This window comes from Protomyctophum parallelum (genome assembly GCF_964188405.1).
Source record: "Protomyctophum parallelum genome assembly, chromosome: 16".
Classification (NCBI taxonomy): domain Eukaryota; kingdom Metazoa; phylum Chordata; class Actinopteri; order Myctophiformes; family Myctophidae; genus Protomyctophum; species Protomyctophum parallelum.
Genome location: NC_139711.1, coordinates 17,460,385 through 17,487,440, shown reverse-complemented (window position 1 = coordinate 17,487,440; position 27,056 = coordinate 17,460,385). Strand labels below are relative to the sequence as shown.

The 27,056-nt window shown below is 42.5% G+C and overlaps 1 protein-coding gene across 4 annotated transcripts in view; it reads left to right on the top strand.

The window, feature by feature from the left end:
• Positions 1-27,056, top strand: part of diaph2 (diaphanous-related formin 2) — a 589,988-nt gene that overhangs the window by 410,025 nt on the left and 152,907 nt on the right. For all 4 annotated transcript variants that reach the window (XM_083785413.1, XM_083785414.1, XM_083785415.1 and 1 more), the window contains one exon: positions 23,659-23,783. In XM_083785413.1, coding sequence (XP_083641539.1) covers positions 23,659-23,783 — 125 coding nt within the window. The remainder of the gene's footprint in view (positions 1-23,658; positions 23,784-27,056) is intronic.

Sequence of the window (27,056 nt, the reverse complement as noted above, 5' to 3'; positions counted from 1 at the left end):
AATTTAAAAGCGTGGCCGAGGCAGGCATCGGCGGGCCAATCGTAGGGGGTTTTACAGGACCCCGGGGAGTGGGTTTCTCAGTGCTCTTTTTGAGTTAACGCATGCCACCGCGTGTAAAGATTCCACCACCTTGTGTGATTTACGCTTCCCAAAGGACCACTACCCTTAGCCAACATGTAGGCAATCACAGCCAGTTTCCCCCACATTTGAATGTGCCTCGTTGGGTTTTCGTAGGACCCACACCGGCATATAAAGACCACACAGTGTGTGTCTGCACTCTGTCATAATCATTATTCTCAACCTGCTATATCTCCTTAGCGTCCTTGTCCTGGGAGAACAATGTGATTGCACATGATGAGGATGTGCTGAAGAATGCAAACGGTGTATAAAACCATGTGCTGCACACTGTGTCTGTCCGCCTCCAGTTTGTACAGTATTATGGTTCAGTCGGTGTGCTTTTGTGAAGGCTATAGCAGGTTTGTTTAAAGAAAATTGTTACTGTAGCAAAGCTATTACAATATTGCCTATTTTCCTTTTGTATGACAGGTAGTTTGTGGAAGCTAGCATAGCTACAGTATTACAATCTCACCCCATCTTCTGTTCTTAACAATCTCCCCTATTTTCTTCTCTTTTCGATCTCACCAATTTTCTTTCCGCTGCTGTCGGGACAGACATCCTTTATTCCATTCCATTTTTCATCTATTCTATATTCTTTCTTAAGTCAATACCCTATTTTCATACGTTGTTGTATAACAACGTAGTGCAAAAGTAACACAAATAGCTGTTCAATACGAGCTGAACAATGACGTTCCCAAAATAGGGACACCACGTGTTTTAGTAAATGTTTTGGATATACTTGAGGTTTCTGCCCGACAGCGATGATTTGCAGCCGTTGCTTTGGCCCCACATTCCCATTCCCAGCTAGTTCCACTCAGTGGTGCAAAGAATTCTGAGTTACTTTTACATAACTGGAGTATTTCCAATGTTCTATACTTTTACTTCTGCTCCACTTTTTGTCTTTTTCGCGACTACAGTTATTTGGAAACGTTAGTTACTACTGTAGTTACTTTGTAGATTTTACTTGGCTATTTGAAAATAGCAGATCTACAAGCTCAACAAGCTTTGTAGATCTGTTATTTTCAAATTATTTTTTAATACATTTTATACGTATGTTAACTTGTGAAACAGCACCGTCTACATACGTAATTGTACTTTTGGTACTTTAAGTATTTTATTTTGATACCAATACCTTTTCAAGTAAAGCATATTTGCATTGCAGTATTGAGAATTTCATTTATGTAAGCACAGCATTCCGTGCGATGATTTTTATTTTGTATTTTACCCCATTATAATGCAATTCATTCTTCTCTCCTCTGACTTAATCTCTGCGTCCAAGAAATTAATTTAATCTTGCCTCCATCTCTTTGTTTCCAAAATAAATCTGAACAAGTGACCTTTCTTTTACATATTAATCATTTGCATTTTTCACACCCCTTCTTTTTTTTTTTCTCAGCCCTGTGATATGGAGACACCCTGCGTGATCCATATTCAAATATTATTCAAATAAGGTGCACTATATTTGCATGTGAAATTGAGGGTTTGAAGCCAGGTCACGTGCATGTTGATCAGAGGGACAACCTCCATGGGGTAAGGGGAGATATTACAAATAAATATGCCGCGTATTAAAAATGGACATCAAAGGGATGTTTCTTATTGCATACAGCCATACCCCCCCCGTAGTGAATATGATATCGCTTTCTCTATACCTCTGCCTTAGGCTGCCGGGGAATAATTCCATTTCCTCCATAATGCTTAATGCACATAGCTTAAGCTTGATGTTTTAGTTGCAACAGGTGTAGGTCTCAGCCTTTTGAATGTCATTGTGATAGGCGTTGCTTCTTGACGATCTCAGATTTATGTGCATCATTAATACCCTGCAAACAGACGGCGTGCCGAACGGGTAGGGACTGGCCACGGGGCCAGGGCAAGTGTGGGCGGTCCCGGTAAATAAATAAAAACCTACGACGAACGGGAGGCTGACCGGAGCCCGGTGACGGACGCCAATCGCCGCCCGTACGCGGGTGCGGCCTCCGTTGCCGGAAAAACGTGCGCCCCTGATCCATTTTTCTTGGTTTTACTGGTTTCTCGATTTTACTGTGTATACCGGTATATACGGTATATATAATATATATCTTAGTTGATTTGGTCCAGTGATTTGATACACATACACAGACAGAAATACAGACAGACCCTCGTATAGACGGCTAGCCTCTCTCAAAGTGTGAATGTCCCTCATGCACACCCAAGTAGTGAATGTGAGCACGGTGGGGGAGCCACAGTGTAGACAGGCTCCTGGGAAGCCCTATGGTTTTCTTCTCCCCTGCGTCGTGGTGGCATACCAGCTGAGCCCTGCTCTTTACAGAAAGGTCCTAGTTTTTATTCCACCTGCTGAAGCAGAGGTAAGGAGGCACACAATCGATTGTTTCGGGCCAAATTGAGCCCGTGTAGAGCCGCAGGCAGCCACCTAGATAAAGCCGCTGACGCTGTCTGCAGTGTTTATCATCAGGTGGCCTTTTCTGTGTGTGTGCTGCGCTGCCATTCTGATGTGTTAAGTCATAATAGGGGAGCCGCCATTCTTTGGAGGGGCTGCCAATAAAATCACAGACAAAGGGGATTATGCTTCACGTTGGCCCATTATTGTGGACCCCCGTTCCAATTTCTTGAGAGAGAGAGAGGCCCAAGCCTTCATTTTTCAGACTACCTTGCCTTTTTGGCTGACAGAAGGTCACACACTTAATAAGTAACGACACTAGGGGTGCAACAGTTAATCAAATAATCATCACCTCCCAATGTATGAATGAATGAACCATTGTAAAGTGCTTTGAGCACTCGGAAAAGCGCTATAAAAATGTAATTCATTATAAAATAAATTGTTTTAATTATTAATAAAACTAAATCTATTTGGGAGATCATCACATTTTTAAGCATTGATTTATAACGAATAACCTGCTGTTGAATTATTTGATACATCGAAAGGGTAATCGAAAATGCAGCCCTGAAAGTGTCATAACATGAACTTCAGCCTTTTTCAAATGCATGCCCTAATAAAAAACGAAAATAGATTCCCCTCAGAATAATGTGATCAAACCCTGCTTTGAAGGAGGCTCTCTTTGTGAAGTCTTTCCATTGACCCTTGTTGTTATTCCACTTCATGGAGTAGCTACTATCGTATATGCACTCAGGGTATGGGGGATAACAGCCGGCAAACCCCTAAGCTATTGGTTATTTCAATAGGCTGACTTGCTGCGAGCTACAAACTGCCTAAAGTTATGGCTAAATGGGAGCAGACAGTGGAGCTGCCTTAGGCCAAAGAGACTTTAAGAGTGCATACAAGTCCCCCATGCTGTACTTCCTGCTCCGACTTCCCCCGAAATCTCTCTTGCCAGCCTTATGCTGCATGTCACTTAAAGCAGTCCACTTTTAACTGGCTGTTGCCAACTGTGGCTTGTTCTCCTCAGTGGTGTAAAGTAAATAAGTGCATTTACTTAAGTACTGTACTTAAGTATGATTTTGAGATATATATATATTGCAGAGTAAAGAACTGAAAATTTCAGAAGGTTTTTATACTATTTATTTTTTAATACTTTTATACTTATTTGAAAACTTAAAATAAGACATTCTGCAGAATGAGTAAGCTACTTTCTACTTTTGGTACTTTAAGTACATTTTGATGGGGTGCGCATGCTTTTCCGACACACCAAAGGTCCGAATCGGGGGGACATGCGATGCGATGCGAAAATGCGATGGTGCGACATGTGCTGCTCCCGTGCTTGCGGTTATGGTTAGGTTAGGGATTGAGGTTTCGGATCAATAGTATATCGGAACTAAAGCCTGTACCCCATTTTGATACCAATTACACAAACATTGCAGTATTGATACTTTTACTTAAATAAAAATGTGAGTACTTCTTCCACCACTGGTTCTCCTCTTCAAGTGTACTTTGAGTTCTTATTCTTATTATGGAAGAACAATTCAACTAAGCACTTGCCACAGCAATTCTATGACATCAGAAGCTGTAGCTAGACTTTCTTTTCTTATTGCTGTTGAAAAGACCAATTGGTTGCATTTCTGTGAGATTTCAGAGCTAAATTATACAGTAAAGGTACAGTGCAGTATATGAGGATGGTGAATCAAACAGAGGATAAAATGTAAACCGTGCATTCTTTCAAGATACGTACTTTGTTCAAAATCAACAAGCCTATATCCTAATAACAGAATGGAATTATCCACGTGACTGACGCTACACTCATCTGCTAATACCACAAGGGTTTTATTACACAAATGGAGATAAGGTGCAAGATTATATTGTAGAAGGATCAAGATAAGAAGCTTAGATGAGTGATATTATTTACATTGTAATCTGTGTTTAGCCTTAAACACTTGAACCTTGACGTCCCAATTTAGGGCATGGCATTATTAATGTTAAAAATAGCAGATAGGTCAGCACGCGTTGCATTGCTATGGCGTTTTGAACTTGTGGGTCGTCTTTCTTTTTAAAATTTTGCTATTCATCGTACAACGATAAAATTGCAAATGTTGATCTGTAATCCTGACTAATACACCGTACAATCATTTTGCAACATGACAAACCTGCTGAGCGAAGGTGCCCGGGTGGCACAGTGGTAAAAAAAAAAGTCCCTGCCCACCACCACTGAGGTTGTGGGTTCGAATGCACCGTGGTGCATCAAGCTTCGTCAGGCGTCAGGCGAACACAACAGGCCTGCCAGTACTTCACTGGCAGGTGAGTCAGTAGGATACAACAGCAGTGACAACACAGAAATGTGTGTGGGTGGGGAGGAATTAACGACTAAATTGGTGAGAAAAGGGATGGGGCCACTCTAAACAAATAAATAAATAAAAACAGAACAGAACATGGAACAATATAACACACTGTTCTGGACTTGTAAGGTGTGATGTCTTTCTTTGTTTCCACTTTGTGCTGTATTGGTTTGAATTGGATGTCCGATATTATCAGCCGATATATGCATAAAACATTAATATCGGAAAATCTATATATTTTTAAGTTACAGGAGTTCTTACTGTATTGTGTGTGGTATGAAATGTGAGCCTACCATAATCACAGTAATCCTTAATATTCCATATGGGTTTTTGGAGAGAAATGAGCTTGAAGCTTCAGTCACTTGAGCACTGCAGAGTGTGTGTGTCTGTGCAGTGTGCACCTGGTCCTCGTTGTTGCTCGTTATCTCATGCTTCTGCACTAGCCTCAATATCTATGTGATGTACTTAGTACTTAGTTACTTAAGTAAGTACATTTACTTAAGTACTGTAGGCCTAGTTACAGTAAGTACAATTCTGAGGTATTTGCACTTTAATTGAGTATTTCAATATAATTTTACTCCACTACATTATATTTGAAATCTTTACTAGTTACTTTTATTATTATTACAAATCATACATTATACACTTCAGCCCTATATTTCGGCCATTTGAAAATAGCAGATCTATCGGATCGGATATCGGTAAAAAAGTCAATATCGGACATCCCTAGTTTGAATCACTGAATCAATCGTTTAAACGATCTAAGGCTCTGTCATGTCCGCTATAGGAGGAATAGCAATAGATTTTCAATGTTCTTTCCGTGCAGTAGGCCTCCCTGCAGTAGATAGTTGACTAAATCAACTATCGTTAGGTGGAATGAAATAAAAACATTCAATCATGTGGATCTCGGGATCTGCATGTGAACGGCATGGCTCCAATGTTCCAATCTCATGCTTAATGTGGCCACCATGTGATGTCTGTTATCCATGTTGTCAGCCGCCTATGAGAGTGGTTCCCAAACGTTTTGAGCTTGTTCCATCTGCTACTTGAATTTGAATCCTGAAAAGTAACTGTTTTTGAACATATGAGGATTCCACCCGACATAGATGATATAGCCCTCTTATAGATAGATGAGCTCCTACAGAGACTTGGCATAAAAATGTGTGCACTCTCAATCCCTCTCTTGATGTATATATACAATACAGTACATAAATACAGTATTCATGATGTAGGAAAATGTTACCATTGTAACGAGCAGGAAAATGTCTGCAACTAGCAGACCTAGTTGAAAACAGTGTGATGCACACTAGGGGCGTCGGACTGGGGGAAAAGTGGGACACACTTACTAGGGCCCCAGGGTGTGGGGGGCCTCAAAAGCCTGGATTATACATAAAAAATCACACCCGTGTGAACTGAGTGGTGCAACTCCGTGTGGGGGTCCCCGGTGGGTCCCCAGAATTTCCAGACCGCGCCCAGGTTGCCCGTCCGGTTCCGGCGAGCCGCCCCGTGTCCGAAACGGTAACGACAGAGTTACTGTGTGGGGGAATTAGCATTAACAGACATCTCTCTCTCTCTCTGTTTCTAGCACAACAGTGCCACTTTTGCCCCTACTGGTACTCTAAACATCGGGACATACAGTAATCACATAGGTTAGGACAGTCACATAGGGACATTGCTATTCCTTGAAGTGGTTGCACCACTTAAAAACACTACAAAAATGTGTGTTGGGGGCCCACGGTGTGCTACTATATCCCAATATAGGTTATGATTGATGGTGATTGTGTTTTCACTTTTGCTAACAAGAGAGGTATCTTCTATATCTTATCTCTCAACAGGTCTATATAAGAAATCATGTTTAAAACAAATTTTGCAATGATTTTGAAGGGAGAGAGGGAGAGCCTATTTCACCCATACAATAACTCAGACAGGGAGAGGGAGAGACTATTTCACCCACACAGTAACTCGGAGAGGGAGAGAGAGGGCCTATTTCACCGCCACGCCGTCCAGGCAAAAACAAGCTGATTGATTTGATTTAATTTGATTTGTTTGTACATCACAACCTCCCCGGCTTAATTGACTTTCGGCACATGATTCCTTCATAGCTTTATTAATTTAAATCTCAAAGCCGGAGGCGAAGGATCCTAGTCAGTAAAAAGCCATTCAGATGTACAGTATAGTCTCTCCCACCATCAGCGTCCCTGTGTGTTTCCGTCATGCCTCGTACATCATAGCCCAGGACCGCTCCTCCACACCACTATGCCGCTCTGTTTCAGGGGGAATATTAAAACAAGAAAATCAGCCAGTTAATTCATCTCCCAGCTCGAAAGTCTCATTACGCCACTGATGAGTTTAAGTATTGCCTGAGGTGGAAAGGGCCCTGTTTATATCTCGGCAATCGCGCGTCCCCCACCCCAGTCCCCTCGACTCCCCTCCCCAGATGCAAAACAAAAGGCAGGCAGGCTACAGCTCCAATCAATACGCAGAGCTCCCCCATTTAAACACTTCGTGAGTGCTGACTTATTTATAATGTGCTTCCCTCAAGTGTTGTTATGTTCTGTTCGTTTTTTTTATTTATTTTTATTTTATTTTATGGGGCCTTCGAAATGAAGACAGAGGTGTTTAGTCAGGGGGAATTGATCTGACCTTTGTAGCGGCGTGAAGGATATAAATCTCTCTGTATCGACTTTGTTAGTGTGATATAGAGACATTGGATCTCCCAATTTAGGCAGTCACATCCACATAGCGTCACTACCAGCAGAAGGTCACCATGAGAACACCATGAGAACGCTCTTGTTTTAATAGACACTGGTCAAGGGGGTATAACTTCATCATTTCTCTGTATTGGGGAAAATACTATAGTAAATGGAATAATTATTCCATACTTTTTAAATAGTTGTATTGCAGTAATAATTTGGGGTTGTCACAAAACCGGCAGACCGTTATGGGAACCACTGTTTTCAGCATGTCCTTTACAGGAGCTCATGGCTTGTAAACACTTGGTATTAAAGTTACAGTACGGTCGCTACAAATTACCACCCGGACGAGGAGGGGAACTTTGTAATCACAAAAGTTCCCCGGTTACATCGACAGGTTTTGGCCCATTAAAAAAAGAACCCCTATGCTGAGCCCCGTGAACCCAATTAATAGTGAACATGTTGCACACAGTGCCCCTAATTAAAAACACACCACTCAATTCCACTGTGTCACCAGCTATCTCCTCAGCTATCAATATATCGTGGCAGTCGGGTGGAAACCTTGTATGTCCAATGTGGTTACTTTTCAGGAAATAGGGGGGGAAAAGAGCAGTGTTTCCAAAGTATTTATTATTTTGTCACAAGCTCTTGGTAATACTTTTTATTGGTGAAATGTTTATAATAATCACACATGGTGAAAATAGCACACATCTAATTTTGAACTTGTAGATAAGCTATTTTCACTACTTTTGCATGACACAAGGTTTCTTCCTGACAGCAACAATATCTTGGCTCATGTCATTTAGATTTTAGCTTGAAAATCACCACCAACACAACACACCACCATCAAATAGACAGGAAGCTCTCTGGGAGAGTGTATGTTCATTTATTGAATTGAACAGTATTTATTTTAACATCCAGGATCTAGCTCTAAATTGCCAGCTGGCAAGTCATGCCCACTTTATATACAGTGATTTCCCCCCAAGCATGGAAATTGATTCTCATGCCACCTACAGACAATTGAGCCACTACAGTGTGAGGTCTTATCCAATATTTGGTTATTTCCTGTAGTAACGTCATGTCCGCTAATGTAACGTTTCCATTGCTTAAGAATCATATTTATAATGCGTATGGCATTCTGTAGTCTAGGTATCCAGGTGTTTTGTCACATACCCCTCTTGCTAAAAACTGATTTATCACTTGGAAAAGTTTGGCCTTTGCAAATTTCTCAAAGTTTCCCCGCATGCATGTTTTTTACCCTTACAGTACATGACTGAACGTTTACCGGTAACTTGATAATTTCACGTTTTTTTTCCCCCCTCTTGCCTGATAGTAAATACCACATAGGCCTACCCGACTCTACCCAAATCTTTCCCTCTGCAAACATCTTTAATGCCCTTAATTGCCTTGCCATTCCTTCCCGCATGTCTATTGTGTGGGAAGCCCACATATGAGTCATCTGCACTGGGAGATAAACTAGTACACTGAGGGTGTGTTCCCTGCCTCCTGACAGACACCTCTTCACTACAACTCTGGGCCCTTCTAAACTCCCAATCAATGAGAACCTGGCCACCTTTTCAGTCCCTCTGATGAATACTACATTTCCATCTAAATCCCATCAATAATCACGGGAAGCGACAGCCGCAATCGGCAAGATTGTGCCCGAGTTCACAGAGCAGCGCTCAGCGAGAGCGTACGGGTTTGCTGTCTCAGTTGAAAAGATGCCGTAAATCAAATGGCGAGAGCGATGGAGTGTCAACATTTATTTTTTTGCGGAATCGGCACCGAACTGCTGTGTCGTCTGGTCACCGGGATGGGACCAGTGTATCATTGAACTGCTGTGTCGTCTGGTCACCGGGATGGGACCAGTGTATCATTGAACTGCTGTGTCGTCTGGTCACCGGGATGGGACCAGTGTATCATTGAACTGCTGTGTCGTCTGGTCACCGGGATGGGACCAGTGTATCATTGAACTGCTGTGTCGTCTGGTCACCGGGATGGGACCAGTGTATCATTGAACTGCTGTGTCGTCTGGTCACCGGGATGGGACCAGTGTGTCATTGAACTGCTGTGTCGTCTGGTCACCGGGATGGGACCATCTGGTCACCGGGATGGGACCAGTGTATCATTGAACTGCTGTGTCGTCTGGTCACCGGGATGGGATCAGTGTATCATTGACGGACCGGAATTCTAATTCTCAAAGCACTACAGTAAGCACATACTGTAGTAAGTAAATAAGCCTTTTCGACTGCGGAGCCATGAGGCTCATGGGGCAGGCACCTATCTCCTGTTTCTGTAGCGTGAGGCAGCTTGATGCACAAGTACACCTCCTGGACATGATGCTAGTATGTCACACTGTCACAGGGACTTACCCTAATCTAACCCTTGATGCTGAGTGCTAAGCAGGGAAGCATTGGGTCCCATTTTTAGATGGCATCGGCCAGGGATGGAGCCTCGACCTCCCAGCCTCAGGGAGGACACTCTAATCACAAGGCCACTGAGCTGGTTGTAAGCACAAAGAGACCATCTTTTGTCGGAAGAAAGAAGAAAATCATTATTCACATGGATAGTGTCCAGCTGTTTGGATACATTTTAATTGAACTTTTTTTTAGAATGCCCCCAGGACAAAAGGTCCTGTTGATAACTCTTATTACACCTGTACTTCACGGGGAGGTTTTATTGTTGTCTGTGCGGAGTGCTGAGTAATGTGGGACTGGCTGTACTGGGGGGGGGGGGGGGCTTATATTTTCCACTATCTGCAGTGTGAGCAAAAATCCACCTACTAAAAGACAAACACTGAGCTTGAAGAGATTGCATCCGCAACGTACCGAGTCCGACCAATATCCCATTAGAACTGGGAAAGCATCTGGGTAATTTTAGATTTATTTGGCTATAGGCCTTTTTGAAAATCGTGAATGTGTGCAAGTCTTTGAATATACAGTATAGGTAGGCCTATACATTTATCTTTGCTTCCGGAGAGTCCCTGGAACAAAGTATTTTGAGATGGGGGTCCACGGCCAAATACATACTGTACAATTTTGGGGGTCCTTGACATGAAAAAATTTGAGAACCACTGATATACCGGTATACAGCATCGTGAGTTTTTCAGAAAACTGGATTTAGAAGACATTTGTGGAATTGGCCTCAGGTCTTAATAGAATAAGCTACATCCGGTCTAGGGTGTGGAGAACAAAGCCACGCTTATATCAAGTCTCTGGATTTGAGTCATGGCTACAGAACACATTACTGTACAGAACCAAGAGCCCATCTGATCTGACCCACCCTGCAAAAATGAAGAAATGGAAAAAAGAAAAGTAATTCTTCCCAGAACAAAAGTATTCATGACAATGGCTCATTGATTATCTGTGAGGAGGAGTGTTTTCTGCAAACAAAGCAAAGGAGGATAATGTGACACTAGAGACTGTAAGCTTTGAGTATAACCATGTGTGGCAACTGGAAGCGGCCAGTGGTGTAAAGTAACTAAGTACATGTTCTCAAGGACTGTATACCACATTTTGTATTTGTACTCATAATTGTATACTACATACAATTATTTGAAAACTTTAGTTTTTTTATTTTGATTATTATTACAAAACATACATTAACCACTTAAACACTTTATATTCTTAGCTATTTTTAAATGATCTCTATACATTTTTAAATGTATAATATCATTATTTTACTTGTAACAGAGTTGTATACCTTGTGGTATCAATACTAAGTAAAAAATGAACGTGAGTACTCCTTCCAACGCTGGAAACGGCCCCTCCTATTTCTTCATCAGCCAGAGGAAAACGGAGGTAAGGAATCACTGTGGTCGAGTCATCATCATCACCCACACTCACTCACACACACACACACACACACACACACACACACACACACACACACACACACACACACACACACACACACACACACACACACACTCCTCTCCAGTCATGCACCGACGCACATGTGCAGACACTTAAGCTAAACATTACGATGCTATTGGAAATGTGCTCAACCATCCTGATTCTAATTTGACCGGGGAGGCTATTGTTATGTGATAAATTACACCATTAAAATAGCTTTAGCAACGCATTGTAGTTCATGAAGTGACCTCTCTCTCTCTCTGTGCCATTTTGTGCTGAAATGCATCACAAGTAACAAGTGGAGCAATTTCTTAGGCACTATTAAAAGATAATGCCTGACTCCATATATTACGGGCAAGTAAGAAACCATGTGAGGGTATATTAGGGTAAGTTGACCCATTTAGACCTGAGGCCGATTCTAAAAACGCCTTCTAAATCCAGAGTTGTTTTTTCAAAAACTTCAAATTATAAATAAGCCTGTATTTTGTTTAATTAAGTTGCTATATAGTGTACGATGTAGCAATAACTACCAACTTGCCATTTCCACTTATTATAAGCGACTCCGGGCTTGTTTTTGTGTAAAGTATTGGTCTTTTTTTAGCGTAGTTTGATTATTTTGGGCTTCCTTCCTAAATGTTGTTTAAACCAGTGCTCCTCAAAAATATATATATAAAAAAGGAGGGGGTGTGAGAACAGACCCCTGGTGGACTCCGGTGATTGAAGCGTATTTGGGATTAAGTGGTTCAAGTAGCTTACCCCTGGCTTAGAAAAAACACTTTCCCCTTAATACTTGAAAAAAGAGTGGCACATACTAGTCCCAAATTGACTCAAAACATTATGAACGAAAAGCTTATTTCTATTATCACAAGAGGGGGGAATTGCAAAATAAATCTCATTATCTCATCCCTGGCTGTCCCGTCGATTTAGCTGAAACAACCGATTAAGCTATATTGTTTCAATTCCTCCGTAATAATGTTTAAGCTCTATCCACCACCAGTATTTAGGCAGTGTTCTATATGAGCAGCACTGGGAACTCCACTGCTTGAGTTTAAAACAAAGGTTCAAGTCTATTAACATGGGGAGGATTTGTGTAAACATGCCCGTATGAAGAGAGCTCCTTTATTCCTGTCCAGTGTTGCCAGATACTGCGAAATAAATAAGTGACTCTTAGGCCACATGAGCACTTTGAATCTATATGCGTCGGCTATTTGAAAATGGCAGATCTACAAGCTCATAACGTGTCGTGACGCCACACGTTGTGAGCCTTGTAGATCTGCTATTTTAAATCAAATCTTGAAAAAAGTGAAACATTTTGTAATAGATTTCAAAAAATCTGATACAGGGGTCCCTTTCCTTGCGCAAAATATTTTCAGATGGGAGTATGTGGGGACAAATAAATATTAATTTGTTAAAACATTTGAGAACGATGTGGTTTAAACAACATTTAGGAAGCAAGCCCAAAACACTTTAAAAAAACAAAACAAGCAACTACCAATAAGCGACGTTACAGAAAAACAAGCCCAACGTTGCTTATAATAAGCAGAACACGGCAACTCTGTCTCTCTGTCTGACAGCTTCTCTCTCACAGAGGGAGCTGTTGAGCTACAAATGGCAACCGTCAGTCAGTGACTAAATGCACAAGGACAATAAGGCACTGGGAGAGAGAGAGAGAGAGACTAAGATAGAGAGAGAGACAATGAAACCAAGCGAAGCAAGGCACAGTGGAAAAGGGAGCAAGTTAAAGCGAAATGAAAACAGAGAGACGGGGGTCTTACAAACGAGGCAGCCCACTTACTGTTTACCAGACAACAGCTGACCTTGAAAGCATGTATTTTCAGATATATTATATAAGCTGTGGCTGTAGATAAAAGTGATTTGTCTCACTTTAACCCATTTACCCACGTATCTATTCACAAATATGATTCATGGAAAGAAAGTTAGCAGTGACCTAACAGCATCAAGGTGAACAAAATGATTAAAACTAAAGTGCATACATTTGTTATTTCTTTATTTTTTGTACAGATTAGATTTAGCATTAGGACACTGACCTTTATTACTTCAAAATTATTACTATGCCATGTTTCTTTCCTTCCCCTTTTGAGAAAGTATTTCCTGAATTGTACTGTATCAGTTGAAATCATTGTAGATTGATCAGTGCTGTCATTGTGGCTTAACAGACCATTGTATATACTCTCTTTAGGGTTTACTGCCCTTTTTTCTCTACTATAGACTGGACACATACTGTATCAGAAAAGTGGGTGCGTTGTTGGAGGTTAGATTAATGTCCTCAGTGATACAAGAAGGCACAACTTTGAATAAATGAATGTTGAATTAATGTGACCGTTTAAAAACGACAACGAAAACGTACTCAACATACTGTAGAGGGACAATACAATACAGTTAAAACAGGACAGGCAATATACTGTACAGACAAACCGGCAGGGTGTTTTCTATAATTTCATGGGGTTGCATCCTATTTAGTGGCCATCTTTTTAAGGGTAGCTTAATATTGTATTCAGATAAAATTGACTTCAGTTCAGAAGGAACTCTGTTCCATTGAACCGCAGCAGCATTAAAAAAGTATTTTTTTTCTCCCCCCATTAAGCTCTTAAATCGAAAGGGAACAAAAATCAGTATAGGGCTGCTTCTGGTTGCGTAATATAGATATATCTGAAGCGAGTACAATTATCTTTCAAGTACAGAGTTATCTAACCACTAACCACAGTACTGTATGAACTTGTTGACCGGTGTCCCCCAGGGCTCTGTACCAAGCCTCTCATTTTTGTTCCCTTCTTTGCCGAAAATAGCCGATAGGTCAACCGAATGTTGACCTATTTTGACAGGCCTAGAATAGGGATGTTCAGGTTCAAAATGTTCTGTACAAGCCTCACAGTGTGTGTAGGTATTTGAAGTTGTGAAATGTGAATGGGCTGCTGTGGCCTCAACCCGGCCTCTCTCTCTCCCTCTGTGCAACACATACTCATGTCCTCCCCAGAACCTCCCGACTGCAGGCAATCTAGGCCACGTGTGGATGTTTGACACATCTCATGACTAGTGACGTAGTCACCATGATAATGCATTGCAAAAAACTAAACAAAAAAACACTTGTTGTTACATATCCAATGTGACGAGGTTTCAGGCCATCAGTAAGCAGAAATTAATTGATGGCTGGAGCCTTTTTTTTCACAGGAGCTCAGGATTTTTCCCCCCTTACACCTTACACATCCATTTATAGATTTCTGCTTTCTTTTGGAAAGCAGCGATCTATAAATGGAAACAAACATCCCCCAAGTGACATACTGTGGCTCATTCTGCTGCTTTATACCTCCTGGTCTACCATGATTCACTGAGAACCAATAATGTCTAGAAGTGCTGTTCACTTTTCCTCCTAACCCTAGTCACACTGCAGTCCTACACCACCGATTCACGATGCTTTGGTAACCGGTGATTTTAATTTATTCAACCACTTTAAACATGTAGTGTATTTTCGTTTGTTTTCTTCATTAAATAGCCAATCTCCATTAAATAGCTAATCTTGGAATATAGTTTACAGCCATATTCCAAGTATTGTGAGCTTATAGATTGACACATTTTAAAACAGTTTTAAACCATTGAAGATTTTTTAAGAAATGGTAAAAAAACAGTAAAATCATTGTTGTCATATCAGCCAAACCGATAATACCGGTCAGACTCTTTTATTTTGGCATTCATTTAAAGTCCACCAAAGTGTCAAAGTGGTGGCTGGTGGCATTAATATTAGAGAAGGATCACTGTGTTTTTGAGGAGTTGCCAGGGGACAATATTGTAGCTTATTTTTCCTCGTCTTGGGGGCAGTTAGTTGCGAAGGATGTCATTGAAGACAGAGGTGAATGTTTACTTCAAAATATCCCCTCACTTGGCCATCTGTTGGACTTGACACTCCACTCATTCAACAGTCTGCCCGCCATCAACCATTGGCACCCGCAAGTGTGCAAGCTGACGGACAAATGCGCAAAGTGCGTGCGCACACACACACGCGTAGACTGAACACGCACGCTTGGCTCTGCAGGCGACGGTCACTTGTCACCTGGCAGTGTCTTCCAGACAGCATGCACATCGCCATGTTCCCTCGTCTTCCAGACAGCATGCACCTCGCCATGTTCCCTCGTCTTCCAGACAGCATGCACCTCGCCATGTTCCCTCGTCTTCCAGACAGCATGCACCTCGCCATGTTCCCTCCACTCATACCTTTTGTTGTTTCCGTGACACTGGGAACTTATGACAATAAGCATCAAAAGAAAGTGTGTCTTGGCAAAGGGAAGTCACCATCTGCTTCGGGCTGGTGCTTGATGAGCAGTTAGCTGGTTGGCATATTGTCCAGGGAGTGGAAGTCATTCATTCTGTCTCCACACAGCTTTCTCTCTCTCTCTCTCTCTCTCTCCTATTCCGCGGGGCAGCGACCCGTGCAGCGTACATGCGTATCGCCAGTGCACCGACCGCGCTGACGACTGATTTCCACGGCACTCCCCCGGGGGAATTGTTATCACCTCGGGTCAGTGTCTAAACTTTCCCATGCATCAAAAATATATTGTAATTGACTCCCATTTGTAATTCCTCCCGAGAATCTGGCGCTGGGCTTCATTTCTGATGGCTGCCAAAAGCAATAAAGTCTTACAGGCATGACTCCCATTGTAAATAGGTCCGTCCCTCCCCGACCGCGAGATACGCCACAGACTAGTTTGGCGGCGTCTGGCTGTGCTTTGTCTCTCTGGCTCCAGCCCATACTTCCAGTTATGGATTTTTTGTCTTTAAATTTTGGGCTCAGTGCCGCATCATTTCTCTCCTGGGTGTTTTACTGTGAAAACTCCCAACTGCATGTGACCTAAATGATGTGATTGTTCCCCGTGTTGGCTTTGCACTATATAGATGTCGTATTGTCTGTGTAAAGGAGACAATCATGATGTACAGTACAACGTACAGTATAGGGGTCTTCCAGCATGCTGTGTAGAAGGAGGGAGAAAAGCGGCTCTCCGGAAATTATTATAAAGACATTGCAATACAATGCACCATTGTGCTGTGGTGATGACCAAACCAGCATTTATTTTATTCCTTATTTTTTTCTATAATAATATATATAAAAATGTTGCGTTTTTTGCCGATTGTTCGCCTATTATGACATGCCCATAATATGAACACTAGGTTTCATATGGTAAAATATAACAATATGTTTGCCTTTTATTGTCACAGTGCTCTGTTAAATGGAACTCTTGTCATACAGACATTACATTTTGTTGATTGTCTAATGCTGCCATATCTGAGAGATAAATCAATGCCTTTTTGTTCTCTCTCCAATAGTAATGAGGTCGTGATCCGTCAAGAGCATTGGAATCTATTTTCATTCACTCAGTGGGGATTTGTAGATTTAAATGTTTACTGTTAACATATCTTAACCTTATGGTTTTGTTGCGGGTGTGGGGTCAAATCATCAGTTCTACAATCAGCAAATAAATCCTTAATTATTATAACACTTTTGTTAAGTGGAGGATTCGAGGAAATGTCCTAAATTAAAAGAGTAAGTAGAGCAAAAGTAAAAAGGATTTAGCCTTTTGTGTGCACACGATTAGCACAGCATTGATGGGGAACTGTAATTATGATTGGTTGTGTATAGTAGAGTGATTTGCATGCTCTGTCTGTGAAATTAATTGAATTGTCTGCCAAAGATTTGTATTTTGTTGTCTGTTGCTGTTGTCATGATGCTGTTGCAGTAATGCTATTATTCTGCAGCTATCTAGTGCAACAATGGATTTTTTAGCAAGATATTTACAATAAGCGGGAATGGGGTATATATATTTGATTCACTTCAGCATGAAGCATTTGAATAACTATAAAATGTTCACCTCAAGGAGCAGTGTTGAAAGTCGTAACATGAAGTGCATGTTAATCGCTCAGAAGCCCAGCGTTCACGTTTCCACTCCCTGTTCCATGTTGATTCTTGCTAAATCAAATTGCCTTATTCGTTGCAATTTGAAGAAATCTCGAAGATCAATTTGAGCGCTTTGTCAGAGCAACTATATCACTTTCATTGCAGCAAGTGGAGCTACTTTGATTACTGCTGAAAGAGGCTTGAGTTTTGAGTGTTTATCCGTTAGTCTCCTCTTTACCTCAGCAACAGGATACGGCTGTGTAGAGATCTCACATTCTGCCCAAACCCGACCGGGGTCGACGCAAATGAAAAAAGCTGATCTTCAAGCTCACAATGTGTCCCGATGTGACGGGTTGTGTGTCTGTCTGGTGGCGGTAGGGCGACATCTGCTCAAGGTCACCTCCCTCTTTACACAGCGGGTTGTATATGCAGAGTTGAAGCAGGAGTTAATAAGCTGTGGGGCCGAGAAGAGATGAATTGTGCTGAGCTCTAACAGGTCTTCACTGTTAGCGTCTCTGGAGCTTGAAACTCATTTTACATGTGATTGAAGGGCTGATGTTACTGCAGTCACACTGTGTGTGTGTGTGTGTGTGTGTGTGTGTGTGTGTGTGTGTGTGTGTGTGTGTGTGTGTGTGTGTGCGTGTGCGTGTGCGTGTGCGTGTGCGTGTGCGTGCGCGCGTGCATTGCATGCCCAGAATAGGGACACCTGGTTGTAAATATTTAACCAATGAAAATTATTAACAAGATCTTTGATTAATAACATCCATTGGACCACAGGTTCCCTTTTCTTTCCATTTCCTGAAAAATTACATTTTTGAGTGGTGCAACCACTCCCTTACGGAGCTATGTGTGTGGGTGGGTGACTGGGTGGGTGCGTCTGAGCACGAAAACAGCATGGTTGTTTTTCACCACCTGTGTGCAACCTAACAAACACACACGCACATCCTTTGCCACAAACATCCCACTTGGACTCAAAGATGAACCCATGATTCCATGAACCCATGATTAGAAGGTCAAAGGTCATGTTCATAAAATTCCTTCAAAGTGATACAAAATGCCATCTCCATTTTACATATATCGTCTCTGTCGGACGGAAACCTCGTACTGTATGTCGAAATTGTTCCTTTTCAGGATTCAAATTCAAAAACAGCGAAAGGAGAAACGTGGACAGTCTTTCAAAGATTAAAGAAGGGGGGGGATATGTCTCTGTAGCCAATTATGACATCATTCTTGTCTCACGTTAAGATAACACATGCATGCTCATGCGGTCCCTTTGCGTCCAGAGATGAATACATGCATGACCTTCTTTGGTTTTATGTGGCATTTGTCTTTGTTTGCACAAGGGTGTAGAATATTTAAAACTTGATCCTTTATGCTATGTTGGCAACAACGTTCAGAATAAATCTCAATTCCCCTTGTAACCTTTGGCGGAATGGCAAGAGCGCTTTGTGAAAGATCGGTATTACTTGTCCATGAATCAAATTGAAAATGGGCCCCACTCATACAATGACTGAATATAGCTCTGACATCTTCACATTACCGCAGATGATTTGGTATTGTGTGTTGCACATAGGGCTCTTTTTATGACAACCAAGGATTTGTGCGTTTGTACGTGAAGAAAATGGGACAGAGCTTAATGAAATAGTTTTAGTCTGTCCCTCGCTTGTGGAAATGAATGTCCCTCAAGGGCCAGTGTTACAGGGAACTGTAGCGATTATGTTGTAAATCTGGAAGATTCTGATCGCAGTTGGGGCTTTTCATGCCGTCTTACTTTATCTTTTGCCAAAGTTGGGGCTGCGGTCCCCAGCGGGCCATCAGAGTGCATCAATAGGAAAAAACTAAATAAATGTATATAAAAAAAACCCCAGCAACATTTTTTTTTTAATAATTTAAGGGGGGGGGGGGGGGGTGCTATGGCTATTTGGGGGTTCTTGGCATGGAGAAGTTTGGGTACCCCTGTCCTAGAAGACTTTAACTTCTTTACTTTTCATCGTGCTCTGTACTCTCAGCTTACTTTTTTCCCCACACTAGGCACTTACATCAAAGTCATTTCTAGTGTTTGCCAATGGTGTAGCCGAGTAAAGCATACAGAAGATAACTTAAATGAAAAAAAAAAAAAGAATGACATGATTTCCCTTGCGTGCCACGTTACCTGGAAACAAATTGCATACTTGTCTTGGCTTAGGAGTGTGGAAGCAGAGATACTTTTTTCCTTGCGCCGTTAAAAGGCACCAGCAGGTCTTGCTGACAGGAGTCATTAGGATAATTTGACATGTTTCAGAAATCTTGTATGTATTTTTTCAGAGCAATGAGGGATATATAGTCTCTCTTCTCTCACTCTTTCTCTCTCACTCTTTCTTCTTCATGCTCCCTGTTGTTCTTCTGATCAGTAGATACCGGATTGCCTTGCTTCATCCCCTGAACATTTATTTTTATTTTTATTTGTGTGTGTTAATTCTCCTAATGATATCCCAAAAGAATCCTGGCTTCATTCTGCGGTGCCCCCCTATTGAGACTATTAGAGGGATGGAGGCTGCAGTTAGTTTATGTATGCATTTATTTAAAAAAAGCATCCAACTGACCCATAACAGTCCCTTACTTTTTAAAAAGACTTCAAAAGACAGATTTACATATTTTCTTCAGAAGCGGTTTTGTTGTTAATGTTACTGCTCATGTTGAGCCGCGCTAAATCTCAGTCTGTCTTCCTCTCATTGGCTAATGGGCTCGTAAAGGAATGATAAACTTCCTCTTAAACCCATTTCCCCCTCTCCTAATTGTTCACCTGACATTTTCGTTCCCATTATAATTACCCACAAAGCAAGTTGATGTGTTTTGCTGGTGAAGAGAACGAAAAATAGGGTGCAATACTCACAGCCGCTGTAATTAAGACTGTCAGGGTGTTTCAGTGGAAACTAAAGGAACTCGTTGGTAAACAAAAGCATGTCAACCACTTGGCTTCAAGCCAAGACCTATCGATGGCTCCAGTGTAACCCTAGCTGTAACTTCAGCTGCGACTACCTTGCACCTCCTTTTCCTACAATACAAACCATGGTTAATGTTACCAGTCCTTTTCATTACCAACCATGGCTAATGTAACCACTGCCAGTCCTTTACATTATCAACCGTGGTTAGTCTCACCAGTATGTAGTAACAACCATGGTTAATGTTACCAGTCCTTTACATTATCAACCATGGTTAGTCTCACCAGTCTGTAGTAACAACCATGGTTAATGTTACCAGTCCTTTACATTATCAACCATGGTTAGTCTCACCAGTATGTAGTAACAACCATGGTTAATGTTACCAGTCCTTAGTGTTAATTAACAGTCAGGTTCATTGTCAACCATGACTACTAGTGTTACCAGTCAGTTTCATGGTCAACCATGGTTATTGTTACCATGCTTTTGCCATGTCTCCTTGAAATGAAAAAGGTTTGAGTATCGCTGTCCACAGTGTCAAACCGCAGTCAGTGTATACCCGTCTCACCACCACCAACACACCCTGTGAACTTACCTCGAACCAGTGGTAATCAGTGGTGTAAAGTAAGTACATTTGTTTTTAGACATTTTATAGATTTGAAAACTTGGGACCTTCTGCAAAATGATTACTTTCTACTTTTTGTACTTAACTAGAGTACTTATACATTGCAGTATTGATACCTTTTTTCAATCACTGCCTTGAACCACCACCAGTGAACACCCTTGTGAGAGGCGCGCTGCATTGGATCTAATCTGTCCATTCCAGGCGTCTGTCTACCTAGTCCTATACCCACTCCCCTTTCACCATCAGATCCCGATGACTGGAGCGTGGGGGCCCATCTCTAAAAGGCCCCATCACCAGAGGAGCGGAGATGTGTGTGATAGCACAATGCTTCTCTACTCTCGCCCAGCACCGTGAGCCTGTGATGAGAACGCATGCTGAAAACCCCCCAGTCACCGCCAGCTCTCCAGCAGAGCTCCACTAATGGGCGCTGACCTCACCCCTTTAACTATAGTGGCACCGCCGCTAGATTGATGTTCGGCGTGAGTTTGTGTGCTTTCGCTCACTAGTATACGCGCATGTGCTGCCAGGCATGTGTGTGTGTGTGTGTGTGTGTGTGTATACAACGTGATGCAGGCGTGTGCACGTTTTTTTTTGCACGCCCGCATGTCGAGGGTGTGTGATTGTGTCTGTGTGTGTGTGTGTGTGTGTGTGTGTGTGTGTGTGTGTGCGTTACAAGTGCTTGATCTCCCCCCCTCGCCTCACCTTCCAGGCTGATTGTCAGAAAATAAGAAGAGCTGGTACAAGTGGTGGGATTGCTGTAAAACAAGAGCGGGTTGACCCCCGGGTCACAGAGACTGCCTCCATCGTGATAGCCTCCGTATTAGCTCACCTCCACCCGGCTGCTGAAGCCGAGCCCTGTAGTGGGTGTACTGAGGTTGTAGGAATGGGGGGTGGGTTATTCAATTCACCCGAGACTGACCTTATTTGTGCAACTGATATCAGAATTATGGAACGTGGGTTGCGATAGACTAGAGTACCGTATTCACACACGTGCTGCATAACAGAGATACCACGCTTTCCCATTATGTGAATAAATGTTATACTATTCATTATACATGTCTTAAATTGAGCTTTTTTGTTAAATAAACATTAGTTATTTTATACCATTTTGGAACCGAAATAGGGAACCGCTAAGAACCGGAATCGATAAGCAGAACCGGAATCTGTACCGGATTCGCAAAAATCCAAACGATACCCATCCCTAGGTACAGTACAATGATTCATCATAAATCATAGGCTCAAAAAGCAATATGCATTTAAACAGAAACACGTGTTTCATTACAGGCAAAGATATACTGTACTAGCTTGACATATCTAGCAAGGATTTATCATATAATTCGTGCAGCGCATACTTGCACCAAGGTGGCAAAGCTAGTGGAATGAAATTAATACTTTGCTTGTTTTCAAATATTATCATACATGCACGTATGAATGTCAGCCGGAGGCTTTGACTTGATTGTGAGAGCTACTGTGTTGTGTGGGCTATTGAGAATAGATGAAACTTCCTGCAAATGGTACCACAAATGTACTATTGAGATCTTCTTTCAATTCTTTTACAGTTCTATGTATCACTCAGGTTTGTAAAAATCATGAATCGTGAATATACTGTAAATAGTAAAAGAAAATCACACCCATGTGAAGTGAGTGGTGCAGCTCCGTGTGGTGGTTTCCAGACCCAGAGGAACGCGCCCAGGGGGCCGGGCCGGTTCCGGCGTGCCGCCCCATGTCCGAAATGGTTGAGAAATCACAGAGTTACCGTGCGGCTATCACTGTACTGTACTGGCACACCCGAAAGCATCATATACAGTTAATATGTGCGTGTGTGTTTGTGTGTGCGTTAGGTTGCGTACAGGTGGTGAAAAACAACCATGTTGTTTTCGTGCTCATACCCAGCCAGCCAGCTACCCAGCTACCCAGCCACCCACACACATAGCTCCGTAAGGGAGTGGTTGCACCACTCAAAAAAAGAGAAGAAATTTTTGTCTATAAAAAATGAAACGGGCTTAAATACTGTCGCCTCTTATATTTGGGCTTGTAATTATAGGCTGAAATTCGACTCAAAATTGCTGTTCTACAAAACATGCTCATGTTGTGTCACATTGTGAGCTTGTAGATCAGCAATTTTCAGTGTACGACGCCGTTGTACGCCGAGGTATAAAACAGGGATTAAGTGGTTATCAAATAAGTGCTAATGCTATTCCTATATGTTTTAACACTGCATTTCTCTGTATCTCGAGACTGTTTGCGTGTGTGTCAATAAGACGAAGGCCCTTAACAGCAGCCTTACATGGCACTACATCCACGCCCCTGTCCCATCTGATCCCCTAAGACACTCAGCCCGCTCTTTGAAGTCCCTACTTGAAAGACCTGATCTGAATACCGTGGAGCAACTCTCTGTAAACAGTGCTTACAGACTGATTAATTACACACACATACGCACACACACACACACACACACACACACACACACACACACACACACACACATGCTCGCGCGTGTTGTTCGCCCCATGCTTTGCATTTCTAGGCCACACTCGCACAAAAAACATGTCTTATAGGAAAGTTAGCGTGTCACGACACACGTAGCACTGTGTACACACGGAAGAACCATGTACACGACGCATGTACAATGCATTCTCATAACGTCAAGTAATCATGTATTCCGTACGTGTGTTTTGTATATATTCCCCCATTTTGCTCTGCTACACCTATATACGTTGTTGCATCTTTCAAGCTGCGACGCATTGTAAGCTCGTAGACCTGCTATTTTCAAAATATTGTTTCATTAATTTGCAAACGTTCTACCTGGTGTGTTTTGTCGCTGCAGTGCCCGCCGAGATCCTGAACAGCAGCCTGAGCACGATGGAGCGCCACATCCAGCGGTTGGAGAACGACATCGAGAACTTCCCCAAGACGGACGACCCGCAAGATAAGTTTGTGGAAAAGATGTCCATATCCTTTTTATTTGGTGTTTGTTTTGGCCTGCCTGCTGCGCGGCCCTTTATATACGCTTGCGGCCTCCGTCCATTCTGCCATTCTGAGCCGCCATGTTGTCCATCACGTACGCAGGAGTCATTTGTTGTGTGTGTCCTCGCCTGGCAGCAGGCCTGTGGTTCTCAACCAATCATCCAGGGACCACCAGAGGTCGATGAGGGGGCTCCCAGCTAAATAATGGAGAGCCGGTAACCAAATGGATAGATCTTTAACTGTTGAGCGTGTGAAATGAAACAAAATAGACTCTTTCGGTTTATTTTACGCTCTCAAGAGTTAAATTATTGTTAAACATCCTCATTACTTAATTTACAAGACAATTAGAGAATGTAGAATAATTGTTAGTCCTACAGTATGTTACCACATCAAGACAGCATGGAATTGTTATCCAACGAGAAAAAAATATCCCACTTTTTGGGTCTGAGAGGCTAAATCTCATCAAATGGTGGTCCGTGGCACAAATGGACCTTGATATGACCACTGGTAGAAGCAGTTAAAATCGGTGGTTTGTGATTTGGTTTCGCCCAGGGGGGACTCGAGGAACGGATCTGGATGTCTTGCTGTTGCGATGTTGATCAGATCTCCCTCCCCACACTCCCCCTTCCCCTTCACCCCCCGGGGGCCCCTGGAGTGAAATCATGGCCCGTGGCTATTTTTACCCCCACTCTCCTCCACTGCTCGCCTGTCCCCTGGGGGACTCTAATGCGAGCATCCAAGCTCCTCACACCAACTTATGGCCTATCCCCTGATTTCATCTCCTGACCAACCGCAGGCCTCTGCTCTGCAGCACAACCATCGCCTCACTCCGATAAGAGGTGCACGCTTTCACTTAAATCCAAAGCGGTTCGGGCTCTCAGTCTCAAATTGAATTAGCCCGTGCCCTTGCACTTTCTTTTTTTTATTTTCCCAGGACAGCCTTTTTTCGAGAGGGGGAAAAGGCAGCCTCGCTGTACATATCGGCCTGTGTGGGTTTGCGTGACATATAGATTTATATTTGGTATCAGTGACGGTAATAAACTCTGTTTTTCAACAGCCTGAGGCGAGGAGGATGACTCGCCTCAATAAAGGCCTTCGGTTAAGCAGTCCCTTGTCTCTCCCTCTGCACTGCTCTCTGGCATTATTAAGCAACGCAAGAATCAGTCAAGAGTAATTTATCAAGTGAGTAGGTGTTTCCAATATGCTCGGCCGCTCACACTTTAGATGGCGTTTAACCCGAGTTGCTCTCTTTTGTCTATGCGCCTAAATCAGAGATTTATCAGGGCTTACTGTGCACTTTGTGGTGGCATAAGAGTAATAGCCTCCTTACATATTAACAAATCTGCTCCCATTCAAAGAAGGGCACTTAGATTTGTGTAATTAAAAAAGAATCCCGAACCTCCCTGGCGGCTGCTCTGAGGCAAGGCAGGCAGGCATGCTAAAGGATGATATTCTGACCACACCCCACTCTCTAGTCTCTACCACCTCTGATGTCAGTATCGATTCCCCAAGCTCCTTGGAGAACTGGAGGCTTGAGTGAGAGGAAATGGAGAAGTTGAGATATACTGCAGCAGGAATCTCCCCTCCTCACTGTCTGGAATCTCTCCCCAGAGAAGAGCACTAGTGGCTGCATAGCCATGGCTGGAAACACACCTTCCTTCCCCTATTTGTTGGTGCCCTATACACTCCTCCCTACCACTGTTGGTGCCCTATACACTCCTCCCTACCACTGTTGGTTGTCTATACACTCCTCCCTACCACTGTTGGTGCCCTATACACTCCTCCCTACCACTGTTGGTGCCCTATACACTCCTCCCTATCACTGTTGGTGCCCTATACACTCCTCCCTACCACTGTTGGTGCCCTATACACTCCTCCCTCTCACTGTTGGTGCCCTATACACTCCTCCCTACCACTGTTGGTGCCCTATACACTCCTCCCTACCACTTGAACCCAAGCGTCTGGCATATGAGCCGCCAACACCCTGCCAAGATACAGTATTTAGTGTAGATTTAGTCTAGGGTTTATCTAGGGTTTAAGTTGGATCAAGGATTCAGCCTACATTTTTTCTCGATTTTGCGAGAGAAATAGCCAACTAGGTCTATGAAAACACATGAGCGTCGGATATTTTAAATTAGCCGATCTAAAGCTCACAATGCTTAGTGAAGCAATGCATTTTACCCAAATACAGCTCAAGTGAAGTTGGGAGGTTTTTGATCATTAATTAATGTAGAGATACTTTGTTTTGTCATCATTGATTAGAACTAGACGGGTGCCCGGCTGTAGAGCACCGAGTCGGTAACGATGGAAGTTGGAGATTCATTCTCCACATGTCATATACATGGAGTCTATGCAGTGATGTCACTTGTGTCCCCTTGTATGCTCATATGGAGTTCTTTGTTAGGCATGCCCAAATATGGATTCTGGCTTGGGAAGCTGCCTATGCCATAAAAAGCATAGGTGAGTTCCAGTCTACTTGACTTGCAGTATTGTGTTGACCATTGATGTAATAAAATACAAAAAAATGGAGGATTGCAAAAATTGAAATAATAAAGAACACCCCTTTGTTTTTCCCATGTGGTATATGATAGGTATCAAAACAAGAAGAAGAAAATTCATGCATGCTTTTCCTTGAACAGACTTATTTTCTGCAAGTTTATTGCCGATTATGTCACACACTATTATTGCCCGATGTCACATTTTGGTCCTGTAGATCCCTCTATTGATCCCGTGGGGGACATCCAGTTGTCATGGCAATACTGAAGTTACAGAAAAGGAGATGTAACCTAGAGTAAAAATAGAGTCATAAAATAACAGTGTAGTAATTACAGGTATACTGTAGCACACAGGGACGAGGCACCCAAAACCAAAGGCCTTTTTATTGTATGAGCTATTAACAGGTATGAATACATTCAAAGTGTACTAAAACACTAATGTTTGTTATCAGTTGTATTTTAACAGTAGCATTAACGCAATCCGTGGAAATCCGGGAAATCTTGGGTTTCTTTAATGTCTATTAATCCAGAATTCATTGTATTTTAATTACCAGGCGTTAGCTGTTTTTAGCATCCGTCGCTAGCCCCCATAGGGCTCCCATGGCAGAGGTCCAAAAACGCTGCTCACTTTAGCGGATTTGGGGCCCAGATTGAGGTAAAGGACGATATTAGGAGCTTAATAAAACTTTAATCCACGATCATGAGTAGTATACTACTGTTTATATTGAAAGATCAACCTCCCGACTGAAACTGGAAATGGAGG